This window comes from Lipotes vexillifer, unplaced genomic scaffold (assembly GCF_000442215.2).
Source record: "Lipotes vexillifer unplaced genomic scaffold, Lipotes_vexillifer_v1.1 scaffold1798, whole genome shotgun sequence".
Lineage (NCBI taxonomy): Eukaryota > Metazoa > Chordata > Mammalia > Artiodactyla > Lipotidae > Lipotes > Lipotes vexillifer.
Window position 1 is genome coordinate 1,438,283 of NW_006789032.1, and position 12,282 is coordinate 1,450,564.

Below are 12,282 nucleotides of genomic sequence, written 5' to 3' on the forward strand. Positions count from 1 at the left end.
GCCCTCACCCACCCGACAAAGAGCCTTCATGCAACGCCCCCACTCCCCTGGCCACCGCTCGGGAGTGTCCCAGAAGCCAGGCAGGTCTACAGTGAGTTTGGGGAGCTCCACCTTCCCGCCGCTCACCCCCCCAGCACACCCCATTTGGCCCTGCCCGCCAGCTCCCGTGGCCAGCACAGGACACAGGATTGTGCTCTGTCCTCTTGCTGGTCCCAGCCTCGCATCTGGAAGTCGAGGCTTCCCCAGTACTCTGACCTTGACCTGGGGTTCGAGGACCCAGTCGAAAGCCAGGCTCCACTGTCAAGTCTCCCCTCAGGCAGCTCGCCCTGGCCCCTGGCTTCTCGTGGGATCACAGGGCCTGCTCACCTCAGTTACTGATCCCACCCCCCAGGGCGCCCGCCACCCCAACTTCTGAGACCCCAGAGCAGTCGTCCGTCTTCTGCACTCCCGGTGAGTGAACCCCACAGTGGCACCCCCGACTCTGCGGTGTCGGAACCATAATGGCATGGGACGTCACCGCTCCTGCCACCGCAGGACACTCGCCAGCAGACATTTGAGGGTCTCCAGTTTGGAGACTGTTGCTGCAAACACTCCAGTCTTGGGGCAAACTTTGAAATGCAAGCGAGACCACGCCCCTCCTTCAGTGTGCCCCCGGGGGAATCAGGCATGGCCTCCTGCAGGGAGCTTTGAGCAGAGGTCCCCAGGGCTTGTGCGGAGAGCGCCTCCTGGGGAGAGGCATGGAAGCTGGGGTGGCCAGTGCAGAGCCGGCAGTGCACCAGCAGTGGGGTGGTGGCTTGGGCCAGGCGGGCAGGTTCCGGAAGTCTACAGAAGGCAAACCAAGAACCGCTGCTGACAGATCAGGGTAGGGTGCCAGCAGATGAGTCGGGAGTGCCAGGACCCCAGACGCTCATTTTCAGGGTCAGCTGACCCCCAGGGCTCCTCAGGATGAGTTCAAGGAGGGAACAGAGGGGCCGCTGATGGCGGGGGTCTTTGCTGGTGGCATCTGCGCTGATCTGGCTCTGTGAGCTGTGCGTCTGACTCCCAGCTCTGTGACAGATGGTGACACAGAGCTGGACAGTGGCGGGCAATGGTGGCCTCGGTACCCACCACCAGAGGTCTGCCACAAGGACTGAGGGGCTCTCACCTGGTGGAGGGTGGTGCCTGGCACCATGGTGAGGAAGCTGTCGCTGGGCTGAGCCCCGGCCTCACACCCAGCTCCGAGGAGCTGGACCCCATGGGACCCCGCAGGATACTCACCAGTGCCCGTGGCACTAGACAGGCACCGTGGCCCCTGCCAGAAGGGAGAAAGGGAGAAAGCGCGGCTCAGAGGGGCCAGAGCTCACGGTGGTCACACGGCGGGCAAAGTTTGTCCAGCTCCCAGCTTAGGCTCTCAACCCCACACTCTCAATTTTTAGCAAACACTTCATGGAGGTGAAACACAGGCAGGAAAAAGGGCCCAGGCCACAAAGGGTGGCTGGGTAGACTTCCACCTATGCACAGTCACCAGCTCCTGCAGGGGAAACAACCAGCCGGCCCCCAAAGCCCCCGCCATGGCCCCACGGGGCCATCCATGCCACTGCGGGCACCTGGACCCTACTGAGTGGGCTGTCCCACTGGATGAATGCGCCCTGGCTGACTGATCCGCTGGCTGCGGGCAGGCATGGGCATCTCCAGTCTGGGGCCTCGTCAACACGCGTCGCATGCACCGTTGTGGCCCCAGCACCAAGCGGGGACTGGCGCCTTCAGGCATCTGCTTTGCTGTGAGGGCTGGATTAGGGAGTCGAGATTAAGTGAGAATGTCCCATCCCTCTATGTGCCCCTCAGGTATGGACATGGCCCAGTGGGTGGTCACAAGACAGGACTCCCACACCCCCTGGGACTGGCACCCACCTCCTCTCCAGGCTACTGCTGGACCCTACATCCCACAGGCCCTTCCGGAGCTAATGTGACCGTCTCCGCACTTTCTGCTCCATAGGCTGGAAACGGAGGGGCAGTAGAGGCCAAGGGGCCACCCCTACACCTGGAGCACAGAGGGGCCTGGGCCAGGGCCAGGGCCACGGGAAGCCATGGAGAGCTTCATGGAGTCGCTAAACAGGCTGAAGGACGTCCATGAGAATGAGATCACGGGTGAGCGTCTTGGGATGGACAAACCCTCACCCGGACAGCAGTCTAAGGGCCAAAGCCAGGCCGGGGGGCTCCCACACATTGCCTCCAAATCTCGCCAAACCTGGGGACCTTGCCTTCCAGACCCAGAAGGGGAGTCCAGACCCAGAGCCCAGAGCTGCAAGTGGTCAGGATCCCAGCCTCAGACCAGCCCCTCTGATCGCAGCCCTGGAGGGGTGGTCCCTGAATGGTCAGCTAGCATCAGAGCAAAAATAAAAAGCCAGCCTGGTCACAGAGAGCCGAGAAGCTCTGGCCAAGACCGGCCCCTTTCCCAAGGTGGGGACCTCAATGTCCCCCAAAAGGGAGGTCACCTACTAGCAATGGGATCTCAAGGCTCCAAAGGCCTGTGTAGAGCTTTCCAGGGCGCTGAGCTGAAATCCCTCTGCTCCCCTCCAGGACACCCAGGCTGAGGTCTGCCCGGCCGACACATCTGTCCGATTTTCCCGCCGGCAACAGGGCTGCAGCCACACCACTCCCTTCACTCCAGTGCCCGGGCCCCACCCTCCTGAGACCTTTCTCAGAGTACTCACACACACCCTGAAGCCCGAAAGGGCCTGGGTCACCTCCCCCAGAGACCCAGAGGGGCAGAGGCTGCTTGGGCTATGGCCTAGGGCCCAAGCCAGACCGCAATGAGGAGGGGAAGAGGGGGCTGCTGGGGTCTCCCCCAAGGGCCCATTTGATTTCAACTCTGGCAGCACCCAAAAAACATTCCTCTTGGGACTTGGCCAGGTAGCTGGTCACTCCCAGCATCAGGGTCCCTCCCCATCTCCAGACAGACACCAGAGCCAGAGACCCCAGGGAGGGGAGAGGCTGGGTCTGGACCGGGTCCCAGGCAGCCAGGAGAGGGGGCGGAAGCTGTCAGCAGGTGCAGACTGGGAGCCCGCTGAGGGGGCGACCTCAGGGAGTCAGTGAGGGGACCCAGGCGGCAGGCGTCTGGAGAGGGCCCTGCCAGACAACCAGGGACAGGAAACGCCCCAGCTCTGCTGCAGGGGTGGCAGCACGGCAGGGCCTGACCCTCTGCTCCTTTCCTCTCTCCTCCAGGCCTGCAGAACAAACTTCTGGAACTGAACTCAGAGAGGTGCCGGTGAGTGAGGACAGGCCCTGGGCCAGCAGATGGGAAGGGCAGCGGCTCCCCAGCCGCTCACGCGCACGCCCGCAGCCCCAGGGCCCCGGAACTGCCACAGGCTGTGATGCAGAAGCAGACACTGAGGCTCGGCTTGGCGGGTGGGGGAGTCTCTGGTCCAAGGTCCAGGCCCCTCCCCCAGTGAACAGGGACCCTCCAGGGGGCTGGGCAAGCCGCGTCCATGCAGGGCGCCTCCGGGACCAATCATTATCAACAGGAGGACTCATCGTGAGTCCGGGAGACCCGCGGGCCGGCCCCCCAGGTCCCTATTGCACAGATGAGGCTGCAGGTGGCACATGGATGAGACAGGGTCCCCAGGGAGGCCGCGAACACTCTCGCTTGGGCGTGCTGGCATTGCCCTTGCGAGGCCCCACTTCTCAAGGCAGTCCCAGGCCACGGGAGAGGCTGGCGGGGCAGCGCGGGGGGGCCCCGCAGAGCAGCATGCGCACCGCGGCCCGTCCCCCACCTCCCCCCCGCAGGGACGCCCAGAGGGCGGAGGAGCTTTGTGCCAAGAACCGTCAGCTCAGGGAGCAGCAGAGGGCGCTGAAGGAGAACCTGCGGGCGCTGGAGAACAGGTGAGGGCACCTAACACCACGCTTGCGATGGGGGCAGGGCGCACAGGGAAGCGGAGGAGGGTTCTGCGGAGAACGAGTCTGGGAAGCTCCGGCATAAACTAAACCACCGCAGGACGCCTCAGAGCCTTAAGTAAATTGCGTTTTCAAGGTTCCTTCCCAAGCTCAACGGCACATGGAGCGCTTAGCCCCCAGGGTAGGGGTGAGGCAGGGCTTCCACGGAACACACTTTGGGAAAGGCAGGGCTCGTCCAGGGAGGGGGGCAGTGCAGGTCCCAGGCTCCCCGCTCAGAGCGGCCTCTCGCCCCCTCGCCCTCGCAGGCTGCGGGCCGGCCTGTGCGACCGCTGCATGGTCACCCAGGAGCTGGCCAGGAAGAAGCAGCAGGAGTTCGAGAGCTCCCTGCTCCAGAGCCTGCAGCATGTCTTCCTACTCAGTGAGCCCGACCCCGGCGTCCCTCCCCCCTCCCGTGGGGGCCGGCGATCCCCCAGGGCCCGCCCAGCCCGACGAGGGGTCTCGGGGAAAGGGATCTGGGCCACGCCATCGGTGGGGTGGGATACCCACACCCCAACTCACAGACAAATGGTGCAAAGCCCCCCTCTGGCGCCCACGTGCCCCCCACTGGTCAGTTACCCAGGCAGGGGGCGTCCCTGCCCTCTAGGGGCCTCAGCTCCCCCCTTACCACGATGAGGAGGGTCCTGCGGAGCCATGAGGTCTCATAGGGTCTGCCGATGAGGACACGCCCCTTTCTCTCGGCGCGAGGGTGGGGTGGGGGGTGTCCCTGGGGTCTGGGGCCAGGACAGGAGGGGCTCCTGGGGGCCGTGAGGGCTCCGCCCGCCCTGCTTCCCCTCCCCCAGTCCCTCCTAATCAGCGCCTTCTGCAGCGACGGAGCTGACCCGGCTGCAGGAGGAAAACGATGCCTTGAAAGAGGAGGTGAAGGAGCTGCGGGCCCCAGGGTGAGCGGGGCCGGGGGGCGCCCGGGTCCAGCAGCCCTCGGCCCGCAGGCCTCAGCCACAGCGGGCCCCGGCACGCGGCGCAGAGGGGAGGGGCTCCTGCAGGCCAGCTCCCCAGAGCAGATGCGACCTCCCCCTGGTCTGCAAGCACAGGTCCTAGAAGCGGAGCTGGGCCCCAGCACCCACGGCAGCTCTGATGCCTGGGCTCCACGGGCACATCGGTGTGAGCCGACCACGGTGGTCTTTCCTGGTCCCCTGGGTCCCCAGGAGGGCGCCCTGGCCTTTCTGATCGCCTCTGGGACCCTGCCCTCCCTTACCCACCCTGTCCTTGCCTCCCCTCTCGAGACAGGGCCAAGCCCCAGTTCAGGGAGGGTGCCCCAGGACCCCTGTCACCCCTGCTGTTCCCCTCCCTGGGCACCCGGAGGGCCGTCACTGAGAAGCCACTGGAAGGCCATGCGGAGGTGGAGGACGGCCACGCAGGTGCAGGTCCACGGGGAGGAGGGGCTGCTGGGGGGCGGGGGAGGCCAAGAGGCTGGAGCCCCAGGACCGGGGAGCCCTCTGCGCTGAGCTGGCCCCCCCGAGCGCCTCCCGACCGTCCCGCCCTCTGCCTCTCCTCCCACAGAAAGGCCGCTGGGGTGCGGGACGTCTCCAGGAGCCGCCATCTCCCCGGGTGCCAACCCGCCTGAGCGCCGGGCCCTGGACGTGGTGAGGGGGAGGGACTCAGAGCCCCGCCCCTTCCTCTCCCCGGGCAGCCACCAGCCGCCAGCTCTGCTATGTGCCACGCACATGGCCCCTGCCAAGCAGGGACCCCTGAGCTCCCGGTGACATGGGTGGAGGCGAGGCTCAGAGCGGGTGGGTGACCTGCCCAAGGTCGCACAGAGAAAAGGGCAGAGGGCAGCAGCCAACCCCACCCAGGCTGACCCATCCACCCTGTGCAGAGCCCCCAGCACATCTCCAACCAGCTACACGGGACCATCGCCGTGGTGCGGCCAGGGTCCCGAGCCTGCTCCGCCAACCGGGGCTCCGTCAATGGGACGTCCCCACTGCCGCCCCCCAGGAGCAGCCCCACAAGCCCGCCTGGAGAGCACAGCCTCCCTCCGGACAGGTGAGGCCCAGCCCACCGCCGCCACCGGGAGCAGCCTCAGTCGGGTACCCAGTCTCCTACTCTGGTGCCACCTTTGGGGAAGGGGCCAGTAGCCCAGGGGAGTCCCTCCCATTATCCCTCCAGGAGCCCCACCCTTCCCTGGCTTGGCCTTCCCAGCTACCCTGCCCGTAGCACAGTTCACACGTGGCCATCTCCTGAATGGCCAGAGCGGGACGGGGGGACATGGGGGTTGGAGATGGGGACCGAGAACCCCCGCAGAAGAGCCCACGCAAAGGCTCTCACCGTGGTCTGAGACCACTCTCAGCGTCTGAGAGGAGACTGGGGGCGGGGCTGCAGTGGGCCCACGGGTGGGCTGGGCGCTCCAGGGGACCCCGGGCAGGCAGCCGACGCCCAGAAGAGGGAGAGGCCTTGGAGGCCAGGTCCCTCCTCAGAGCCCCCAGGCCCCAGGTCAGCTCTGCCCCGGGGGCCCGGGCGTTCCCCTCCCCACTACCCACCGTGTCACCTGGGCACTCGCCTCGCCCCCCCGGGCCCCCGGTCCTCCCTGGGAAACGGGGGTGACCGTGGGCCGTGGTCAGCAGGCTCCTCCTCGCCCACAGCTTCCTGCAGGCCTCTCTGCCCTCTGCCAAGCCCTGCGAGTCCCCGAAGAGCTCCCTCCAGGCTGACCGCCTCTGCCACCTGAACCGCCACCTGGCCCTGCCCCGTGGGAGCCCTCGCAGCGGCCCCCAGGCCCCCGCCACAGCCCCCAGTGGCCCCCAGCCCCCGGGCCTCAAGGCCGGGGAGGCGGAGGCCTGGGAGGAGCCCGCGGGTCTGCTGGGCCTGCCAGGCGCCCTGGCGGGCGTGCGGGACCCGCGGCTGGAGGGAGCGCTGCACCTGCTCCTGGCCCAGCAGCTGTGGGCGCGGGGGCGGGCGGGCGGTGCCGGGCTGAGGGGCCCACCGGTGCCGGGGCAGGCGCCACCCTCCCCGCCAGCTGGCCCCCACTCCAAGGGTCCTGGGGGCGGGGCGGCCGGGGCAGCCCTGCCCAGAGGGCAGCACCCACAGCCCGCAGGCCCAGGCAGTCCCGGGGCAAAGGAGGCCTCAGCCACACAGGACTACGTCCCAGACAAGCCCCTGGACCTCTCGGAGCGGGGCCGGGGCCGGGACGGCGCCCCCAAGCCTGCCAGCCAGCCAGGGTCACTCAGCCCCCCAGGCGCCCACACGCCCAGCCCCAGGCCACCCCAGGGAGTGGAGCCCTCTGCACAGTCTGGGGTCCAGGGACTCAGTGACTGCACCAAGGGGGCCAAAGAGCCAGAGGCAGAAGAGCCTCCAGCTTCTCCGGTAAGGGGCCAAGCGCTGCTCCGGCCTCCGCGCCGCACCCGGCGGCCCTGGGCGCTCCCCTCCCTCTGCTCCACCGGCCGGTCCCCGGGGGAGCCTGGCCGCCTGGGTCACACCACGCGGGGCACAGCTGACCCTCCAGCCCCAGCCAGCGTCCCTCAGGCTGTGCCCCAAAGCCGGGCGAGGGCAGGGAAGCTGCCTCATGGGAACTCAAGTCACTTACTCGCTTCCCCCCAGGAACCCTCACATTCTCTCCCAGGCCCCAGCCTGCCCTCTCCAAGTGGGCCAGGGCATGAGGACAGAGGGGGGCCAAAACCGCCCCCCTACCCGCAAAGGCCTGATGGACACGGCCACCCGGGTGAGGGTGAGTACCGGCGTCATGAGAACGCAGGAAGTGGTGCCACAGCGGGGCGGGAGGTGCGGTGGTCAGCATCAGCTGGGGGCCCCTATCCCAGGACCTGGCTCAGCGCCCTGGGCCCGACCAACCAAACCCTGGGTCTCGGACTTGCTTCCCCCCACCTACAGACACAGAAAGCAGTTGGGGGCTCAGGGAGGGCATGTTTCTCACCACAGGCAGTGAAGGGAGAGCATCTTAACAATTAGGGCTTCCGGGCAGGTAGGGAGTTCACCATCACCCAGCAACCAAGCCAGGGGACACCCCAGACGCTGGGGTCATTGTACGGGTGCTGGAGACACTGGGCCTGGATTCGACCCCAGGGCAGGTTCCTCGGTCCCTCTGTGCCTCGGTTTCCTCATCTGAAGAGTTGTGGCCACTGGTCCTAGTACGGCAGGTTAGAGGCCTGTGCTTCCACTAGACTCCCAGGCCACCAGCCTGGCCTGACCCACACCCTGCATCCTGCAGAGCTCAGCAAAGCCCAAGGACAGCGGCCGGAGTCGGATGAGCTAGACAAGCCAGACACCTCGGACGGCGAGGTGGGTGCCCGGCCACACAGCGGGTTGGGGCGGGGGCACCAGGGCTGCCCCAGGCTTCGGGGAGGGTCCTCAGCATGACCACACCCCCACCCCATCAGGTGGGCCTGAGCACCGAGGCGGGGGCCACGAAGAGCTTGCCAGCCGAGGGACCCAGGGGTTTCTGTGCCACGGAGCGTGGGCGGGGCCCACAGAAGAGGAAGCGGGCCTCAGACCAGTGGAGCAAAGGTGGGCGGCCAGGGCTGGGCGGGGCAGCCACAGCACTGATGCCCCCACCCCACCTTTCTGGCTACTTGGAGCCCAGCAGCCAGCCCTGGAGCCTCTCCCAGAGCAGCCCCGTGACAGAGACCCGGGTCAGGCCTGCGTGAACCCTGACCACACTTCTCCTCGCGGGCTGGCCCTTTCACCCCCAGCCTGCTTCCCTCTGGAAAGGGGGCGATACCAGGGCTAGCGTGAGATTCCAGGGACACAGCCGAGGATGGTCGTATCGTCTTCGTTGTCACGGGGGAGAAGGGGCGTCCTGGGCCACGAGCAGCCCCCAGGCCTGGTGGTCCTGAACCCCTCCCCCTCTCCCAGTCGCACCGGGATGGGGTGGGCACTCCTGGACCCTCCTGTGCACCTTCCAAAAGGAGCGGCAGCAGAGGGTGCTACCCCAGGGTGTGGGTGTGTTTGTTCCCTCTGGGGGTTCGGGGGCCGCTCACGTGCTCGCCAAGGGTGGTACCTCTGGGCTTCCCCCACCCCCGCTCCAGCCTCGGGTATCAGGACATCCTCCCACTTCCTGCTCCGGCCACAGTGGCAGCTCAGGCCAGGCCTCCGGGCGCCCACAAGAGCCTTAGAATGCCTGAGCTAACTGATACTGCATGCCGCCTGGTGTTTGTCCAAGCAGGCCTGCGTCGCAGGCTGGGCTGTGGCCGCCACAATGCGCCGTTGTTGCCGGGAAGGTGACCGCAGCCTGCGTTTGCCGGGTGAGCGGTGGAGGAGGCCAGCCCGCCTGTGTGATCTCGTGGCACATCCCACTGGGCATTTTTGGAAGCTGCCTTGGTGGGCGTGGTCTGAAGGGGTGCGCCGTGTCCGCCCCCACCCTCCACACTGAGTCAAGCCCACTCCCACCCTCAGACGCCCACCCGGGCCAGGGCAGGGCCTCCCCAGCAGGCACCCACGCCCCCCAACACCCACAGGGGTGATCAGTGAGAACAGGACCCTTGCCCAGCTTGTGCCACATGGCTCAGCGCCAGGGGCAGCGCCCTTGTATCTTGTGCGCATGGAGCAGTTCAAGACAGCGTCCAGTCGCTACTGCCTTTGGGCCCCATGACCCAGCCCAGTGATGAATCATCACTGTTTCACAGATGCGGAAACTGAGGCTCAGAGATGGGGTAACTTGCCCAGGGTTACGGAGCTGGTACATGGGGTCAGGATTCCAACCTGATCCGTCTGACCTAGAACCTAGAGCTGGTTCAGGATCAGAGATGGGCCTGAAGCCCAGCATCTCGGCAGGTCCCACCTGGAAGGGTCTCAAAGACCAGATGCCCCTTCTCTGTGGGCGCAGAGGCAGGCCCACGGAAGCACCTAGCCCATGTCTTGGGGATTCTGAGAGAATTTCCCCGTGAGCTCAGCTTATCCAGAATGTCCCAGACCTTCTGCAAGGTGGCAAGGGAGGCATCGGGGCCAGGCCGATTCTAGGATCACACACCTGGGGAGAGGGTCTGTGCTTCCACCAAATTCCCAAGGCTCACCCTCCAATCGGGCCACCCTGCCCCGGTGTCCATTGCTGTTGCAAACAAGTGTGGGCTCTTGAGTTCCCAGAAACTGCCCACGAGGCCCTGGGTGAGAGCCCAGTGTTGCTGCAAAAGAGGACACACAAGGCCACTACTGCGCCTCCTGGTCTAACCTCGGTCCACTTCCCACAGCCTCGAAGAAGCCGTCCTGAGGAATAAGGAACCTAGGGGAGCCAGGAGCCCGAGGGACCCCAAGGACGGCAGCCCCTCACCCAGCACCAGCAGCTAGGAAGAGAGCCAGGGGCACCCCAGCCTGCCCAGCCGTGCTCCCCACCCGACTGCCCGCGGCCAGGACAGCCCACGCCGCCAGCCAGCAGACGGCCCCAGCAGCAGCGTAGTGGACTGGGTCCTGGCCCACATCCAAAGGGGTTGGGAAGGCCAAGAAGGCTGGTCTTCTGAACCCCTCCATCTCAGAAATGATCTTGCATGCCACCCTCAGCCCAGCATCTGCTCCCTTGCAGGGAGTAGGGGCCTGGGAGGCCAGGGCGGCTCAAGATCCAGCCCAGCCCCGCCCCCACCCCTGCTGTGCACAGGCAGCCCTTCCTGGACAGTGCCCCCTCCTCCCACCAACTCCACTAGCATCCTGGACCCAAGGGGCTGCGAGCCTGGCGGCCCATTCCTGACGGGGCATGGAGCTCTGAGCAGTGGTCTCGGGCGCCCCCTCGTGGAGTCCCACAAACGGGTGCTGGGCAGTGAGGGCGCAGGAAAGCTGATGGCAGCACCTGGAGTGGGGAGCGGGGGCGCCGGTCCCAGGGCACCCGGAGAATAAAGTGTAATGAAGGATGGCGTGTGCAGCTGGCAGGGTCGGGTGTCATCTGGGCTTCCACCTGCCTGGGCAGGTTACGCAAGAGGCTCTTGAATGTGCCCAGGGATGGGAAGTCACTCCCCTTCTGAAGGGCAGGATCAAAACCAGCCCCATTCAGAGCATTACAGGGACCAGGGCAACCTCTGGGGAGGGCTGTGGGAACACAACAGGGGATGTCCGCCAGGCCCCACACAGAGCCCCTCCACACTCTGGGTCCCTGGTCCACTGGCCTGTGAGCCATCTGCACCACCACAGGGCACACAGGGCAGCTCACCCAGGTTTCCACCCGACACAGAACCTGGAAGAAGACCACGCCCACTTCCCCCGCCCCCACCGTGTCCCTGCAGCACCACCAAAGTTTAACATAATGCCAACTGGCAGAGGAGAAAAGTCTACAGGGCCCAGCTCCATTATCGGGCAGCAGACAGCATGGTTTTGGAGCTGAGGGCCAATAACCTAATAACAGCCCTCCATCGCTTCATCCTCCCACCGCCCCTTTTCATTTCCCTCATCTGACATCCGCTTAACTATTAGCTACCAGTTTGGCAGCCCGCCCCCGCCCCAACCTGCCAGGGTCCTCCTACTGGTAACAGCTGGCCAGCAGGGCCAGGCCCTGGGGCCCTGATCCACGATGATGATACTGGCCTCCCGCTCGCTAGGAGGCGCTCTGCAGGCCAGGGCTGTGTCTGCCCCGTCCCCCAACACCCGCACGGAGGAGAGAAATGCGTGTGCCGTGTATGGTTCCACGCAGGAGCATTCACAGCTGCGTGGGCAAACCACACGGCAAGAGCCGGTCTCCAGCCGCCGGGAAGCCCCAGCGCTGGTGACAGCCCCGGGCTGAGCCCACTCAACCCTGACCATACCCTGAGGTGGAAATCAGTGTCCCCCACCTGAAGGATAAGTAAGCCCACAGGCACACAGCTGGACAGAGCAGGCCAGTGGCGCAGAGGTGGCTGCAGGACCCTGCCCCCCAAGACACAGGTGGGCTCCTGGGGGCTCCAGAAGGCAGCACCTGAGCATGAAGCCACCGGCCCAGAACTTGGGGGTCCTGGTACAGAAGAGGAAACAGACCTGGCACCCCCCAGACTCAAGGTCGCTTTGCTGCTGACAGCCGTGCAGGACTCTGTCTGGGGCTGAAGGCCCAGCACCGCCCTCCTGCCTGCCACCCGAGGCAGGTGCCTTCTCCCCTCGGACTCGCGGTGTCGTCTTCAGTCACTGGGGGAGGCCAGGGGGCACCGCTGGCCATTCCTGGGGCTCCCGGCGGGTGGTACAGCTCCAGCGCCCGCACGTCAGACCCCCGCCCCCGCAAAGACACACACCCCAAGAGCGGAGGTGCGCTGGAGCCTAAGACGAGGCTTTAAGAACGCTGACCAAGAACGCCACAGCCCAGCAAGTGGAACAGAGCACTGGAGCCCCGGGGCCGCGACTTCCGAGTCAGGGACTCGAACCCGCGGCACCTCCACCGCTCGCCCAGAGCCAGGCCTCTCCCGGCTCCCCCTTGGCCGCCTTGGAACCCTCTCTAGGACCCAAGGGAGCCGCTCCCCCCCC

At 66.3% G+C, this 12,282-nt stretch overlaps 1 protein-coding gene across 1 annotated transcript in view; it reads left to right on the forward strand.

Annotated features, from left to right (window-relative positions):
• The first annotated feature begins 2,066 nt into the window (after positions 1-2,066).
• Positions 2,067-12,282, forward strand: part of CABLES2 (Cdk5 and Abl enzyme substrate 2) — a 24,104-nt gene continuing 13,888 nt past the window's right edge. The window contains exons 1-10 of the mRNA XM_007462281.1: positions 2,067-2,127; positions 3,205-3,247; positions 3,766-3,861; positions 4,179-4,291; positions 4,739-4,811; positions 5,158-5,288; positions 5,431-5,513; positions 5,747-5,913; positions 6,510-6,613; positions 6,670-6,800. Of these exons, the coding sequence (XP_007462343.1) occupies positions 2,067-2,127; positions 3,205-3,247; positions 3,766-3,861; positions 4,179-4,291; positions 4,739-4,811; positions 5,158-5,288; positions 5,431-5,513; positions 5,747-5,913; positions 6,510-6,613; positions 6,670-6,800 (1,002 nt within the window). The remainder of the gene's footprint in view (positions 2,128-3,204; positions 3,248-3,765; positions 3,862-4,178; positions 4,292-4,738; positions 4,812-5,157; positions 5,289-5,430; positions 5,514-5,746; positions 5,914-6,509; positions 6,614-6,669; positions 6,801-12,282) is intronic.